The following is a 14,550-nucleotide window of genomic DNA, read 5'->3' on the forward strand; positions in this document are numbered from 1 at the left end:
TATGCCAACAGTGCAATTAATTACATATCTTTTCATTTTTTTTTTTTCAGTCTTTAAGCATCTACCAATTGTTGAAACAGATCCCCAGAGACACAGACAATAGAGACTGAATTGTCAAAGTCGAATCTCTCTGAGAACTATCACTAAGAATGGCTTTAGATCTCAGAATCTCATTCCAATGTGAACCATCCAGAAATGATCTGGAGTCAGAAAATCTGGAGTTTAAACCAACCCAGGGAACTGCTGTCCAGAGGGAAGAGGGGATCTCTGAGTGCTCAAGCACTCAGCTCAACTCATTTCAAAACAGCAATAACTCATTTGCAAAGCAGGAACTGCAAAGACTCCATGAATTTTTTCACTCATGGCTGCAGCCAGAAAAGCACAGCAAAGACGAAATTATTTCTCAATTGATCCTAGAGCAGTTTATTATTAGTGGGCACTGCAGTGACAGGTCCACTTTGAAAGAGAAATGGGAATCAAATGGCAGAAACCTGGAGAAATTAATGGAAGAATTGACTGATGATTGTATGAAGCCACCTGTCTTCGTAAGTAAAGGGTCTGACCTTTGGGGTGAGGGACAGAGGGGAATAAGAAATAAGTATTGTCAGCTGGAGTGGTCTGGAAGTAGAGAAAAGAGAGTTATTATACACCCATTTATCAGATTACATTCTCCCACCACTCTTACTCACCGAGAGAATCTTTACTGTCCTGTGGTAGCAAGAACAAAACAGAAAGGTATATATCTTTATTCTGTAGAACATGCACAAGCCAAACACATGGATTATTTGAGTTAATTAATTTCAGTCAGTATAGTGGCGGAGAGACTCTGCGAAATTGACAATTGAGCAGAGACCTCAGGGATGAGAAAGAAATGCCTTGACAAGAGCTGGTTCTTCCCTCAGGAAGCCTTATTGTAAGTTTATAAAGCAAGAAAGACATACTAAACAAGACATTACAGTGGATCCCCGTTTTTGGATACAATATTTGCAGAATTGCTAAAATATATTTGTAACCTCAAAACCAATACCTGAGGCATGTTCTCAATCCTTTACAGATAATGCACAAAAAGGTGAAAATTTTGAGTTACCTGATGTGCACATTCCCAGATAAGGTTGGACAAGACCATACTCTAGCTTCTTGTTTTAACTCTAACATCATAAATAAGTATCCTTTTCACAGTTATTTAGTGCCACATTTTCACATTTTTTGTGCTTTTTGTTGATAAATTTATTGTTTAAAATGGAACCCAAGTACAAGGATACTTCAAAAAGTTCAAAGAAAAATTGAATTAAAATATAATCAAGTCCTTGTATGAACTTTTTTTTTTTGCTTTCTTGTTTTCCATGAACTTTTTGAAGACCCGTCATATACTGCTGAAATGCTACCTAGTGTTCCTAAGCACAAGAAAGCTTTTATGTATTTTATGGAGGTAATACATGCATTTGGAAAAGCTTCGTTCAGGCATGAGTAACAGTGCTGTTGACTGGGAGTTCAGTGTTTACTAATCAAGAACATATACTAAATAAGGTCTTTAAATAGATACACATTAAAAAAAAAAAAGGTTATGTATTAATCAGTTGATGAAAATATTGTGGACAGAGGCTCCCAAGAAACTAACTCTGTATTTTTCTTAGGTGCAATGATTCAGTATTTGCATATTCAGTGTCTATAGTTACTTTATAGAACATAACGGCTCATAAATAACAAAAATAACACCATCAGAGATAAGAGCAAGACAAGGAGATGTGGTAGCCCACAGCTGAGGGAAACTTGTGAAAGCCTGTTGAGGACAGTTTTCCCAGAAAGGTTTCTGTCACCTAACAGATTCAAATACAACACTGATCTGGCTTTGTTTACAGGTCCATGTCCACATGCAGGGACAGGAAGCCCTTTTTTCTGAGAATATGCCATTAAAAGAAGTCATTGTTCATCTTACAAAACAGTTGTCAGCAGGAACCCCAACCGGAGAGAACATTAAGACACCCTTCCAGACTCCCCAAGATACTGCCCAAGAAACAGGACAAGGTAAGTCAGATGAATCTGCACACCACAAGGGTGTTCTATGTGGACCCATTCTTGGGCACAACTTCACTGACTGACTTTATTTTCACAGGAGATGAAGATAAAGAAGATAGCCACATTTCTCTGAAAATTTGTCAAGTAAATTACGGTGTTAATAGTCAAGGAAATCAAGTATCTTCCCTTCATACTCTCCAGCAAGGGAACTGCCCTGGGCCTGCAGAGGAAGGTGTTTCTTATGAGAACCCTCACAATACCAGCAGAGCAGGACTGGGCACCTCCAGGTCCCAGGAAGGGTCCCTTCAAGGACCCACTTATCACGATGTCCCTAAGGAGGTAAAATCAAGGTTTCTCTTAGAGCCAGACCAGATTTCCCCTGAGCCTGTACCTACCCACCAGAGCATTAAGAGAAACTCCTCATGTGAGGGGGAACGAGAAAGAGTCAACAGAGCCCCCAAATTTTACAAATGTGGGGAATGTCCCAAGATCTTTAGATATCCGTCTCATTTATTAGCCCACCGGAGAAGACACAGGAATGAGAGGCCATTTGTCTGTGCTGAGTGCCACAAAGGCTTCTTCCAGGCATCAGACCTCCACGTGCATCAGATGATTCACAGAAGAGAGAAGCCTTTCACGTGCAGCCTGTGTGGAAGGTGCTTCAGCCACAAAACCAACCTGCAGGCTCATGAGAGGATCCACACAGGAGAGAAGCCCTATATGTGTTCCTTTTGCCAGAGAAGCTACCGCCAGTCATCCACCTACCACCGCCACCTGAGGATTCACCAGAAAGTGACCCGCAAGTGTCTCCCCTCCACACCAGAAGATTCCTCTGCTACTGCCCTGATGTAATGTGTGTAACTATATATGGGTGTGTGTATATTTCTGTAATACTTGCCTATTGAGAATATACCATGTAATTTCCTGATTAAGCTTGCCATTTATTGTCTCACTTCACTAAAACACAAGGCTAAGGAGGGCATAAAATGTGTCAGTTTTGTTCACTAAAGTATTCCAAGTGCCTAGAAAAGTGGCAGACCCATTTCATATGTCCAATAAATAAATTATTCAATCTTTAATGTGGATGTTTATTCCTTAAAATCCAGGAATGTGCCCCATATGAGAAGACAGTGAGTTTCAACCACGAGGACGTAAACATCAGCTCACAGTAGTCCAGGGAGGCTTTCCCTGCTCGCTGCCCGTCCTCCCACCACGCCCTTTTTCTTTGCAGCCACAGGCACCTGAAAACATAGGGAGCAGAGGTGGAAATCTGGAAGGAGGCCTTAGACAATAAAAGGGAACCTTTATATGTAAATATTATGGCTTTTTAAAATTCACTGGAAATGTTAATAGCTAAACTAGAGCTGAATACGACAGGTGACTGAAAGACGCAGATGCAATTTTGTTGACAAATAGATACCAGGAAAGTCAAATGTTTTCCATTCGTTTCTTCCAAAGACGGCGGGTAAGGAGGGGAAGAGGAACTTATTTCCAGAACCAGTTTGAAAGGGTAGTTTGGAGAAAAAGAATTCTGTGCAGAGCTAAGGTAAAAGTGCATATTCTGGTCGATTTGGGGGGATGCATGTGTGACCCGGTTTCCACCAGGAAATTAGGGTGCAATACCACTGAGAAACTAGAGGGCGACATGTAGGAACAGCCTAAATCATAGGAGGGGGAGATTCTACAGTGTAAATTGTGATGTTCGAGGATTCCCCCGCGGCAGCCTCAGGACAGAGCACTATGGGGCTGCGTGTAATAGCCCGGTGAGTGGGTGGGGAAGCCCGTTTATCCACCCATCCTCTTTCCCGGACTGTCTCTAGGTGTTTTGGTATTGTGAACATTCTTGCACATGCTTCTTGGTATACACAACGAAAATTTTTTCTTTGAAAAGATTTGTATGAGGCGGGAGGAAAATTTTTCAAAGTGGTTTGTTGTTCTGATTACAGCACCATCAAGCACCATCAGCAACGTTAAAAAAACAAACAAAAAACCCCCAAAACCTGAATGTCATGACTTCTCCACTCGGCCTGGGATCGCTCTGATTTTAATACCCAGCCCTTGGGTACAGTTTATTGGAGTCAGAGGGTTAAAAAAGGGGGGGGGGGGGTAATAAAGCTCTCTCCTCGCCCCCTGCATAGCCAACATGCTTGGATTCTGCAGGTTTAATACACATTTGACCTTTCTCCCTGACACACCAACCAGCTGCTAGTCTGACTTGACTTGGCGTTTTACAGGACCTGAAAGCAGAAATAGACAAAATGAGCGCCTGGCCTCCACCTTCTTCCCGATACCAGTGACCATATCCAGAGTTTACTATACAAAAGCTTCCCACCCGGGAGCGCTTCTCTGACTCTGTCGGATGGCATTTTCTGGGTCTATCTTCACACCTGGCTCCCAATAAACTTTACAAAATTAAAAAAAATAATAAAAGCTTCGCGCCGAACTCATGTATATAAGCGTTTGTACAGGTTCCTACGGGGGATTGAGGGTTAAATTCCCAGGACAAACATATTGGAACAAAGGCTTCTGGGACTTGTAGTCCGTTTCTCAGCGCGCGTTGCTCTCTGGGAGCTGGAGCCAGCTCTGCGCAGGCGCGGATGGTACCTCTTGAAGGGCGGGATAGCCGGGACAAAAACAAGGGAGGTGGGCAGGAGCAGGCAAAAGTCAAAAGCTGGGCTGGATGTGTGGGCAGCGAGGATGAGAGGGCCTCGGGACCGGGGCCGCGGTCTCCTGAGGCGTTCCCATGGCTCCTGGGACTTGTAGTCCTCGGCATCCTACCACTCGTTGCTCTCTGAGGGCTGTAGTCGTTGGTGAGCTCTGCGCAGACGCACTGGTTTCCACGTGGAATCTCCTGTCTAACGTCTCTGCTGGAGAGGTTGGAAGCTGACGCCCACGCACGCACGCAGGCCTTTGAAGTTTCCGCTCATACAGTCAGAAGAGGGGCTTCTGTGCAGGGTGGAATCAAGAAGATCACTGGATTTATCTTTGCAATCTCCATCTGTTTATCCTGAGTGGAGCTGGTTTACCCCTTACAGTGGCAAATTAATTTTTATCTTTAAGATGTTTGCTTATATTTGAAAAGTGAATCCATTAAAATACTCAAAAATGATTATGTGCAGGAGTCTCTTAGGGTTGTTAAAAATCTGAAGCACAATAAAAGTTTTAAAGAGTTTCTTTGAAGACTGGCCAGTCCCCCCCAGTTAGTTCACTTGGTTAGAGTGTGGTGCTGATAACACCAAAGTCAAGGGCTCAGATTCTGGCACTGGCCAGCCACTAAAAAAAAAGTTTATGGAGTGAAAAGCGATTTATGAATTGGGGAACACCATTCCAACAGAGCGTTAGTGTTCCAATGACAAGATAGCAGAGACATTTATTGGCAAAATGCAAAAGTAAAATTTTTTTAAAAAATGATTCCTTTGCATTTACATACTTGTCTTTTTATGGGCACCTTATTGAAAAGTTCCTAGTCAGATAATCATGTGTTGGCTGTTTATGACTGACTGGAGTTTTAAGTCTTATTTCTGTTTAACATAAGCAGAACATTTACCAGAAATGACCCAAGATAAGTTTTGCTTATGTTTGCAGTTTAAGCTAGATTGAGGCTATTCTAAGGCCTAACTGGTTTTGTTTGCTCAGGGATTTTTCAGGCCTGGTCTCCATTTTTATTTTACCTTAACAGGATGTAAGTGCAAAATGGCTCCGGGTTACTTTCTAGCATGTGACCCTGTTTACACTCACCGTAGCCTTGGTCACCATAAGAGCTTTCTTATTTATTCAGTTGTAACCTATATGGCTCCCTTACTTCATCCCAGGCTGGCTCCAGTGTCCTTTCCTGATAGTCCTTTCCTGGTTGCCCCATGTAAAGTCACCTCAATCTCTATGATGTCACTCTATTTTTTATGTCGTCAGAACACTTACGAATATCTGACATGATTTTGCTCATTTATTTAGCAAGTTTGGCCTTGTTGATGAATCTGTCTCCAACTCTGAAATATGAGCTCCTACTCATGTTCTGTTCCTTCCAAGGGCTTCTGTTAGACTTAGAAAAAAACTCCAAACCCCCTACTGTGTTCTGAAAGGCCCTATACCATTGATTATGACTGACCACCTCTGTGACCTTCCTTGCGATATTTCCTTGATCACTGCCCTTCAGCCAAGCTCCCCTGAAAATGCCAAGCTTTTTCCCATTCCCTGGCCTTTTCCCTTGCAGTTCCCTCTTCCTGGAACACAACACTCTACCCAGATCTCTGCAGAATCGCCAGACATACTCATATCTTGGACACTGCATTGTTATTCTCCACCTCCTAGAAAGATGTCCACGAAGCCTGTATCCTTATCTTTTTCTTTTTTTATTTTTTTGTGGCTCGCTGGTACAGGGATCCAAACACTTGGCCTTGGTGTTCTAAGACCACACTCTAGCCAACTGAGCTATCTGGCTAGCCCCTATCCTTATCTTTTTCATATCTCTAAGGTTATGCTCTTAGAGAGACTTTCCCCAAACAACCTATCATAAATTTCTACTACTGATGTTTTCTATTTTGAAATAATCTTCAGATCAAGTTCCAGACCTTGCCAGATTTAGAAGATGTGAGATCTACCCAATGCTCAATGAAATAAGTTAAATTTTAATAAAAATCTTACTGAGAAGAAAAAAGTATCAATTCACTCTATATGCCTAGTGTAACTTTATTTAAAAATCTTAAATAATCAATATGAGAGATGAAATTTAATCACCAGACTCACTCATAAATATGGATCCCAAATCCTATTTGCTAATAAAATTAGCAATGCAAAAAGATGTCATATGTCTTTTAGTTTATCACAGAATGTGATGGATTTTTATTAGAAAGTACATTAATATAATCTATCATAGTATTGAATTACAAGAGATATTATCTTATTAATAAAAGAAAAATATGTAAGCAAAATATAAATCCATTTATGTTAACAGAAAACACTATACCATGTATAGAAATAAAGACTAAGTTATGTACACTAAAATAAATTTGGGGCCGGCCCATGGCTCACTTGGGAGAGTGTGGTGCTGATAACACCAAGGCCAAGGGTTCGGATCCCTATATAGGGATGGCCGGTTAGCTCACTTGGGAGAGCGTGGTGCTGACAACACCAAGTCAAGGGCAAAGATCCTCTTACTGGTCATCTTTTTTTAAAAAGAATTAAAAATAAAAAAAAACATAAATAAATTTGAATTATAAAAATGTCAAGAGTTTTCCCTTTGATTTAGTAAACAGATAATCTGACATGACTGCTTTAATTCAACATTTTACTCAAGTTTCTAGCTTGTGCCATAGGACAGGAAAAATGTAGTGCAGTAAAACAAATCTATAATTTCTCAGAGATTATATAATAATCTACATAAAAAAATAAATATAATGAATAAAACTAGGAATTTTATAACATTCTAACAAATTGTCCAAATGAGGTGAATGGGCAAAACCAAATTTTATTTCTGCAAGTGAGAAACAGAATGGCAAAAGTATCATTTTAGAAGTATTCACTTCAAACAAAATCAAAATTTTTTTAAAAAACAAAAAAATGAATTAAAGAAGTATTTCCTTTGTACACAAAAAAATACTGCTACTCCAGGTAAACCTAACCAAAGTGAGTGTGGCAGAGACAGCAAATTGTCTACTAAAATGGATTATCCCCTTCCTGGGCCTGTAGCTGTCCAGATTAACTAAACTCCCATCTCCCCTTGGAGCTGGGCCAAGTGATTATACTGTGTATGGAATGAGATAACACGTGATATCCACCACTGCCCAACCCTGAGCCTTGAGGCATAAGCTTTCCTTCTGCAAATTTTCAATTGAAGATGGAGAGAACATGAAAATATAAAATACCCTAGTGAGTATGAACTATTGTGTGGAGATGCTCACACTCTGATAATTTAGAACAGTAGGATGCATCATGAAAAAGTAAGGATGTAAACATGGAAATTTTAATAGGTTGGTGAGAAAAGGAATGATCCTGTTATCATATTCACTTGGATCTAAATTTCTTGATGTGCCAGTCTTGTTCTATGCTGGAAATAGAATTAACCATGGCCAGCTCTGACTGGAGACAGCAGAGGAATGTCTGACATTATACACTGGGTATGATTCTCGGGAACAGAGATCTAACCTTTGCCATTCTCTACTATTCTGTGTTTTCTTTGATTTTGTGTTTGTCTATTTGGCACCCATTAGTCACAGGGCCAAACTAACAGCCGAAGTTGTTTACATCTCCCCTGTGATACGGCTTTCGTGGTTGTGCAAAAATGATATTGTAAATCCTCCAATCAGTCTCAAGTTTGTACCTCCAACAAACTTCTTTGTCTAAATCTCACACATCAAATAAGTATTTCTCTTGGCCTAAATCACCCAGGGCCAGGTACCTTACAACTAGAGACCACCCCTATAGCTCAGAGCCTGCCAACATCACTCAAACTATCCAATCCTAAACTGTTTCCCCTTGGCCTGCCTTGCCTTTCCCACAGAAAACACAATAAAACCTGTGACATATACTTTCCCCTTAGTTCTGCTTCTGCCTCCTGGCCAAATCGGGTGCTTCCCCATGTGGCCATATGTAGCGTGGCATGCCCCCTGCCTCCTCTCAGGAAATGTAAGTAATAAGAATAGTCTTTCAAAGGCATTGGCATTGACCTCTTCATATTGTCACCCAGTCACCTTTATAATTTTTTTTTACTTTATTGATTTATTATTTTTTTTTACATTCAAAGATGTTGTTGCAGAGCAGTGGGAGGGGGCAGGTGGGAGTGGGGTAGGGAAATGAAGGTGGATGTGGTGGGGGTGGGGCTGGCCCATGGCCAGCTCTTTCACTGGCCTGGTTGCAAGGTGCAAGGAGTGGACAGAGGGAATTCAGGGCATGGCTGAGGCCGGGGGACTCCTCCCACTCCAGCTTGGGAGCCTGAGGAGGTTTCCAGTGGTGGCATGAAGATGGGTTTGTTTGTTTTTTTAATTCAATACTGTAAATATTTTACTCCACTCTCTTCTTGATTACATCATTTCTGACAAGAATTCTGCTCTAATTCTCATGCTTGCTCCTCTGTAGGTAAAATGCCTCCCCACCCCTATCTTCTTTCAGGAATCTCTTTTTGGCTTTGGCTTTCTGCAGTTAAATAAATAAGATGTGCCTAGATGTAGGTCTTTAATATTTACCATGATTCCTATTCTCTGAGATTTCTGGATCCGTGGTTTGGTGTCTATTATTAACTTTGAATTGTTCTCCAGTCCCAGGACAAAAATTAAACGTACTTAGAGGAATAACAAAAATAGAGCATCCAGTGACCTAAAAGTGGAATGTCTAGTATCCAATAAAAAATCACCAGACAAGTTAAAAATGACAGGAACTTATAACCCATTTAAGGGGAAAAAAAATCAATAGAAACAGACTCCAAATGACACAAATGTTAGAATTAGAAAATGGCATTAATACACCATTTATATTTTATATTTTTAAGAAAGTAGATAAAGCATAAGTATGTTAAAGAGAGACATGGAAGATGGAAAAAAAAAAACCTTACATTGAACTTCTAAAATGCAAAGTCCTTAGATATAGGCGTGCTTATGTATTGATCTCACAATATCTCTTCTGAGCCTCCTTCTGGCTGCTTCATGAGATCTATGTCTTCACATTTTTTTCTGCCTTTCTCCATCTAATTCTTTTCCTAACTTAATTCCATCCCAACCTTACCTCTTCCCTCCCTTTCCCTTTTCTTCCTTCCCTCTTGTCTTTTGTCTTTACTCCGCCCTAGGCACTGTGGCCCCATCACTGTTGTAGAGCAGAACAAAAACTGCCAAAACATAGGCCTCCACATCCAGGTAAGCACCACTCTCTTTCCTCCATGTGTCTGCACCTCTCTGCCCCCTTCTATTCTATAAATAGCTCAGACGCAGGAAGTCAGCTCAGGCATTAGCCAAAGATTCTAGGGACCTAGACTTTGTGTCCAAGAGGATTGTCTAAGAGACTGGATCATAGGGCCAGCCCGTGGCTCACTTGGGAGAGTGCGATGCTGATAACACCAAGGCCAAGGGTTCGGATCCCTATATAGGGATGGCTGGTCGGCTCACTACAGAGAGCGTGGTGCTGACAACATCAGGTCAAGGCCTAAGATCACCCCTTACTGGTGATCTTTTTTTTTTTTTAAAAAAAGAGAAACCAGGCCAGCCCGTGGCTCACTCGGGAGAGTGTGGTGCTGATAACACCAAGGCCACGGGTTCGGATCCTATATAGGGATGGCCGGTTTGTTCACTGGCTGAGTGTGGTGCTGACAACACCAAGCCAAGGGTTAAGATCCCCTTACCGGTCATCTTTTAAAAAAAAAAAAAGAGAGAAACTGGATCATCATCTCTGGAGAATGCCTACACTTCCCTGTCCTGCTACATGGTGACCCACTTCATTAGCCCTAACAGTGGGCAGTCCGGGAGGTCTCTGGGAAAACCCATGTGGTCTACCACATCCCTCAGCCTTTCTTCCAGACCAGCAGCAGTTCAGGGTAAGTTTTGTGGATTGACCTGTTCTTGGCTGCTGAGGAGCGCTAGCTCATCATCCCTCCAAGGTATGTTAGACTTCTCAGATACCTGGGCAACCTGGTCTTTAGCCCTGAAGGATGCCTGTTAAAGGTATTGCCTGTGTTTAAATCCATGGGATCTCCTCACAACCTGGAGATAAATACATCTTTGATGACTCATAGGTGGTGTGAGGAAATCAGCCAGAGTGCCTAGGTAGCAAAGTCTTCACACAGAAATACCTGCCAAGGGCTTCAGAGCAAAACAGGAGGGTGGGAGGTCTATGAGCTTTTCAGGAAGGGTCATCCCACTTTCGGCCAGTTTCCTAAGGGACTGTTCTTGCAGATTAGTAGCCACTGTTTGGGCTATTTGCAATTTACCCACAGTGATGGGGCGGAGACATGAGGTATACTGCAAGAGCAGCTGGGTAGGAGGACCCAAGGGGCAGGGATGTGTGAGGGACACAGTGGAGACTTCATTTCTTTGGGGTCTCACACAATGTTCAAAATTGTGTTGCAGTGAGTGTCAGATGAGTTTTCAGGCACAGAGTGGAGGTGGGCACCCTGATGCCAGGTATAGGAAGAAGACAGACAGGACAGGGGTGGTGTGTTGGGGAAGGACAAATTGCATATGGTGGTGGGAGCCAGTGATGCATTTGGGGTGATACGATGTCCTCACTAGGGATGCCCAGGTATTGTGATGCCGTCCATGGGAATAGCATGACAGGAAGGAAGAAAGTTTTCTGGGAACACCTTGCACACCCATGGGAGAGTGGTGGGAGAGCCCCATATGGAGATGCCAGTATCCCAGTGTGGTTACTTGATGGCCTGGGGCTCAGAAGACCTGGGCAGTAGAGGTGACTGGGAGTCCCAAGCAGTTACCATAGTGGGGAAATAACAAGACAAGCTTCCCCAGAGCAATGTAGGTTAAACCATTCCTGGCTCAGTACCTTGACAGCTGTGTGTCCTTGTGGAAGTTACTCACCCTCTTTGAGCTGCAGATCCCACCTTTGAAAAGCAGAAATAATAGTCCCTGCATTCTGCACAGTTTGGAGTTTATTAAAATTAGATAATCCTGAAGAGATCTCGTCAAGATTAGTTCCCTGTGAAAAGATGAGTTTGGGCCATCAGCATAGGTGGAAGGGGCTGTGTGTCTGCAGAGAGCCCTAAGGGACTGAGAAGGACTCTAAGCCACGTCAGAGGTGGCCCCAGCAGAAGGCCTTCTACTAACCCAGGGAGAGGGCAAGGAGGAGACGGGGAGACAGTAGGCCTGGCTCCCTGTAACTCTGGGCACAGAGGTCTGGGACTGAATCCCAGACTCTCACCTGTTGCTGCAGAGCACAGGCCAGGGACACTACCTCTTTAGGCATCAGTTTCCTTTTGTGCAAAATAGAGATAAAGGGGGTACCTGATCCACAGGACTCTTCAAGGAAGTAAAGAGCTGGTGGACACAGGGCTCCCTGCACAGCTGCTATAGTTTGGGTCATGATCACTCCGGTAGGCAAGTTTGTGGGGTAGCATCCTGAGGTGGGAGTGAGGGGGTGTGAGTGGGAATTAACTAGGGGAGGGGCTTGGGTATTCACAGCTCAAGTCTGTCTAGGAGAAAGTCATTTTGGGCCTCCACTCCAAGATCACTTCCCACCTCTTTGATTTTTGTCAGACATCCCCAACTTGGTGGACATGTAGGGGCCTCATGGCCAGGGATGTCACAGTGCCACCACAAGGTCCCTGGTAAGGAGAGGTTGCTCCTCATCCGGAGAGTCAGCCCATTCCCTGCAGGGTGGTTGCTCCAGCGGCCATCCATGCCCTGGGACTTCAGGCCTCCCCGCTGTAGTGATATCCCCGGGCCAGGATCCTCTTTCTCTCGGATCCCTCCCTCCCCAGGTGTGTGTAAAAAAGAAACGGAGCTTCTCAGAATTCTCCGATTCAGTGCTGCTTCCATGGACCATCCCACAAGGAGGAAAGGGCTTCAAAGTATTGAGGTCTCAGTATAGATCCTGTCCTGGTCCTTCATGGGCTGTGACTTTGAGCAAGTCCCCTGGCTGCCCTTGGCCTCCATTTCTTCAAGTCTAAAATGAGAACGTTAATTCTTCCCTTGGGTCGAGGGGACTAGAGAGATCACATGTGTGATGTGTGTCTCTCAGAGCCCAGGTGGTCCCCTCAGTTCCCTCCCCCCACCAGGTGTGATAAAGTCAGCTCCCATCCTTTGCCCATATCCCCAGAAATATGTTTAGCGGTGCCTTCAGTGGATTTAACAGCAACAATTACTGGAAATAATTCACTTCATAGTCACTGTGGATTCACCGTGGTGATGGAGGACTGTGGGGGTTACCATAGACCCTGGACCGGAGAGACCTGTGTTCAAATCCCATCTCTGCAGTGTGGATGGTAGACTCTGGGTGACTTGCTAGAGCTGCCAAAGCCTAAGCCTCAAGTGCCTGAGTGTGACATGGAGGTGAATGTGGGGTTACCTCCAGGGCTGTGGGAGGATCAATAAATGTTGCAGAAACACGAGGGGCATTTCCATAAAGCAGGCATTCCCAAGTCTGCTTTATGAGTATTTTCTCTTTGCTCTCACAGCAACCTGGAGAAGCAGGAACTACTGTCACACTGCTAGAGAAATCCAGAATCAGAGAAATGAAGTAAATTCCCCAAGGTAACACAGCAGGCAAGTTTTGGATTCGAAAGGGTGGATTCAAACATCCAGAGATTAGCACCAGAGCTGGGAACATTTAAACCCAAGATTAAAACACATTTGAAAGAAAAAAAAAAAATAGAAAAAAAAGAAAGTAAATAAATAAATAAAACACACCTGAATGTGACGCCCTCAGCCCCAGGCAGGCACATAGCAAGGTCCAGAGGGGTTCAGCTGCTGCTGCTGCTGCTGCTGCTGACACTGCTATCAGGGTTGGAACTCTTATTGTGGTCATTTTTTCTCATTCCTTACAGGATTGCCATTGGTTGTGTCATCTCCAACAGCTTCCCCCATGGGAGGCTTTTCTCTCAGCCACAATTACAATATGTCCAAAGGCTGAGTGACTCTGATCCCATCTAACACCACAAGACCAACACCACTACCTTTTTATGACTTTCTATATGTTGGTGACCTTCAAAGATGTGACCTTGACCTTTACCAGGAAGGAGTGGAGACAGCTGGACCTAGCACAAAGAACCCCGTACCCAAAGGTGATGCTGAAGACATGAAAGCTCCTGGTCTCACCAGATTATGAGTAACCTGTAACCCCTGGGGGATCCCAGCTTCCCTCTTGATTCTTGGCTGGCCAAGGTCACAGGGGCCTCCTTCCTTCCTCCCCACATCCCCTGAAGTTCTCTGGCCCATCTCCCCCTGCCTGGTCTCCTTGTGTCTGCAGCAGGGATTGGTGGGGTAGATACAAGCTTCTAAACACAAACGCTCACCCCAGTGCCCAGCACACTCTGGCCTGAGCCTGAGGTTCTTATTTTGGATTCTACAGAAAGAAAGCTGATTGGGCCAGCCTGGTTGGGTCAAGTGTCCTCACAGCCCAGTTAGCAGGGATGGTGGGTGGTGGGCTATTCTCTTACAAGGGGTGAGTCAGGCAGACACCCCAGATAATGTTGGCCATGAATGCTCTCCAGATATCTATCTTTTATAAATGTATCTCTCTTTCTCTCTCTCTTTTTTTCTTTTTCAGTTGCGGTCTGGTACAGAGATTAAACCCTGGACCTTGGTGTTATCAGCACCTCACTCTAACTGAGCTAACCGGCCCTGGAAGATACCTTCCTAAACAACACAGTCTTAGTAAAAAGACCTCTGGTATCTAGATGACCATCACTTGTTTCCTGAGGCCTGGGCCATAATCCTCCATTGGTCCAGGAGATGATTTTAGAGGGTGCTGCACAAGAAGGTTGCCAAATGGCACGGGTGGACACCCTGAAAAAGCCATTCTTTCACCTTCTCTGGCATGGTGATTGTTATCAAGAGAAATCTCAGTTCATTGCAGAGCCTTTCATGCCCCTCCACCTGCGGC

At 43.7% G+C, this 14,550-nt stretch overlaps 1 protein-coding gene across 1 annotated transcript in view; it reads left to right on the forward strand.

The window, feature by feature from the left end:
* The window catches only part of LOC134372447 (uncharacterized), a 66,502-nt gene extending 63,522 nt beyond the window's left edge, over positions 1-2,980 (forward strand). Inside the window, exons 7-9 of the mRNA XM_063089946.1 lie at positions 136-545; positions 1,860-2,025; positions 2,114-2,980. Coding sequence (XP_062946016.1) covers positions 136-545; positions 1,860-2,025; positions 2,114-2,868 — 1,331 coding nt within the window. The 3' untranslated portion in view covers positions 2,869-2,980. The remainder of the gene's footprint in view (positions 1-135; positions 546-1,859; positions 2,026-2,113) is intronic.
* Positions 2,981-14,550: the final 11,570 nt, after the last annotated feature.

This window comes from Cynocephalus volans, chromosome 3 (genome assembly GCF_027409185.1).
Source record: "Cynocephalus volans isolate mCynVol1 chromosome 3, mCynVol1.pri, whole genome shotgun sequence".
In the NCBI taxonomy this organism is placed as follows: domain Eukaryota; kingdom Metazoa; phylum Chordata; class Mammalia; order Dermoptera; family Cynocephalidae; genus Cynocephalus; species Cynocephalus volans.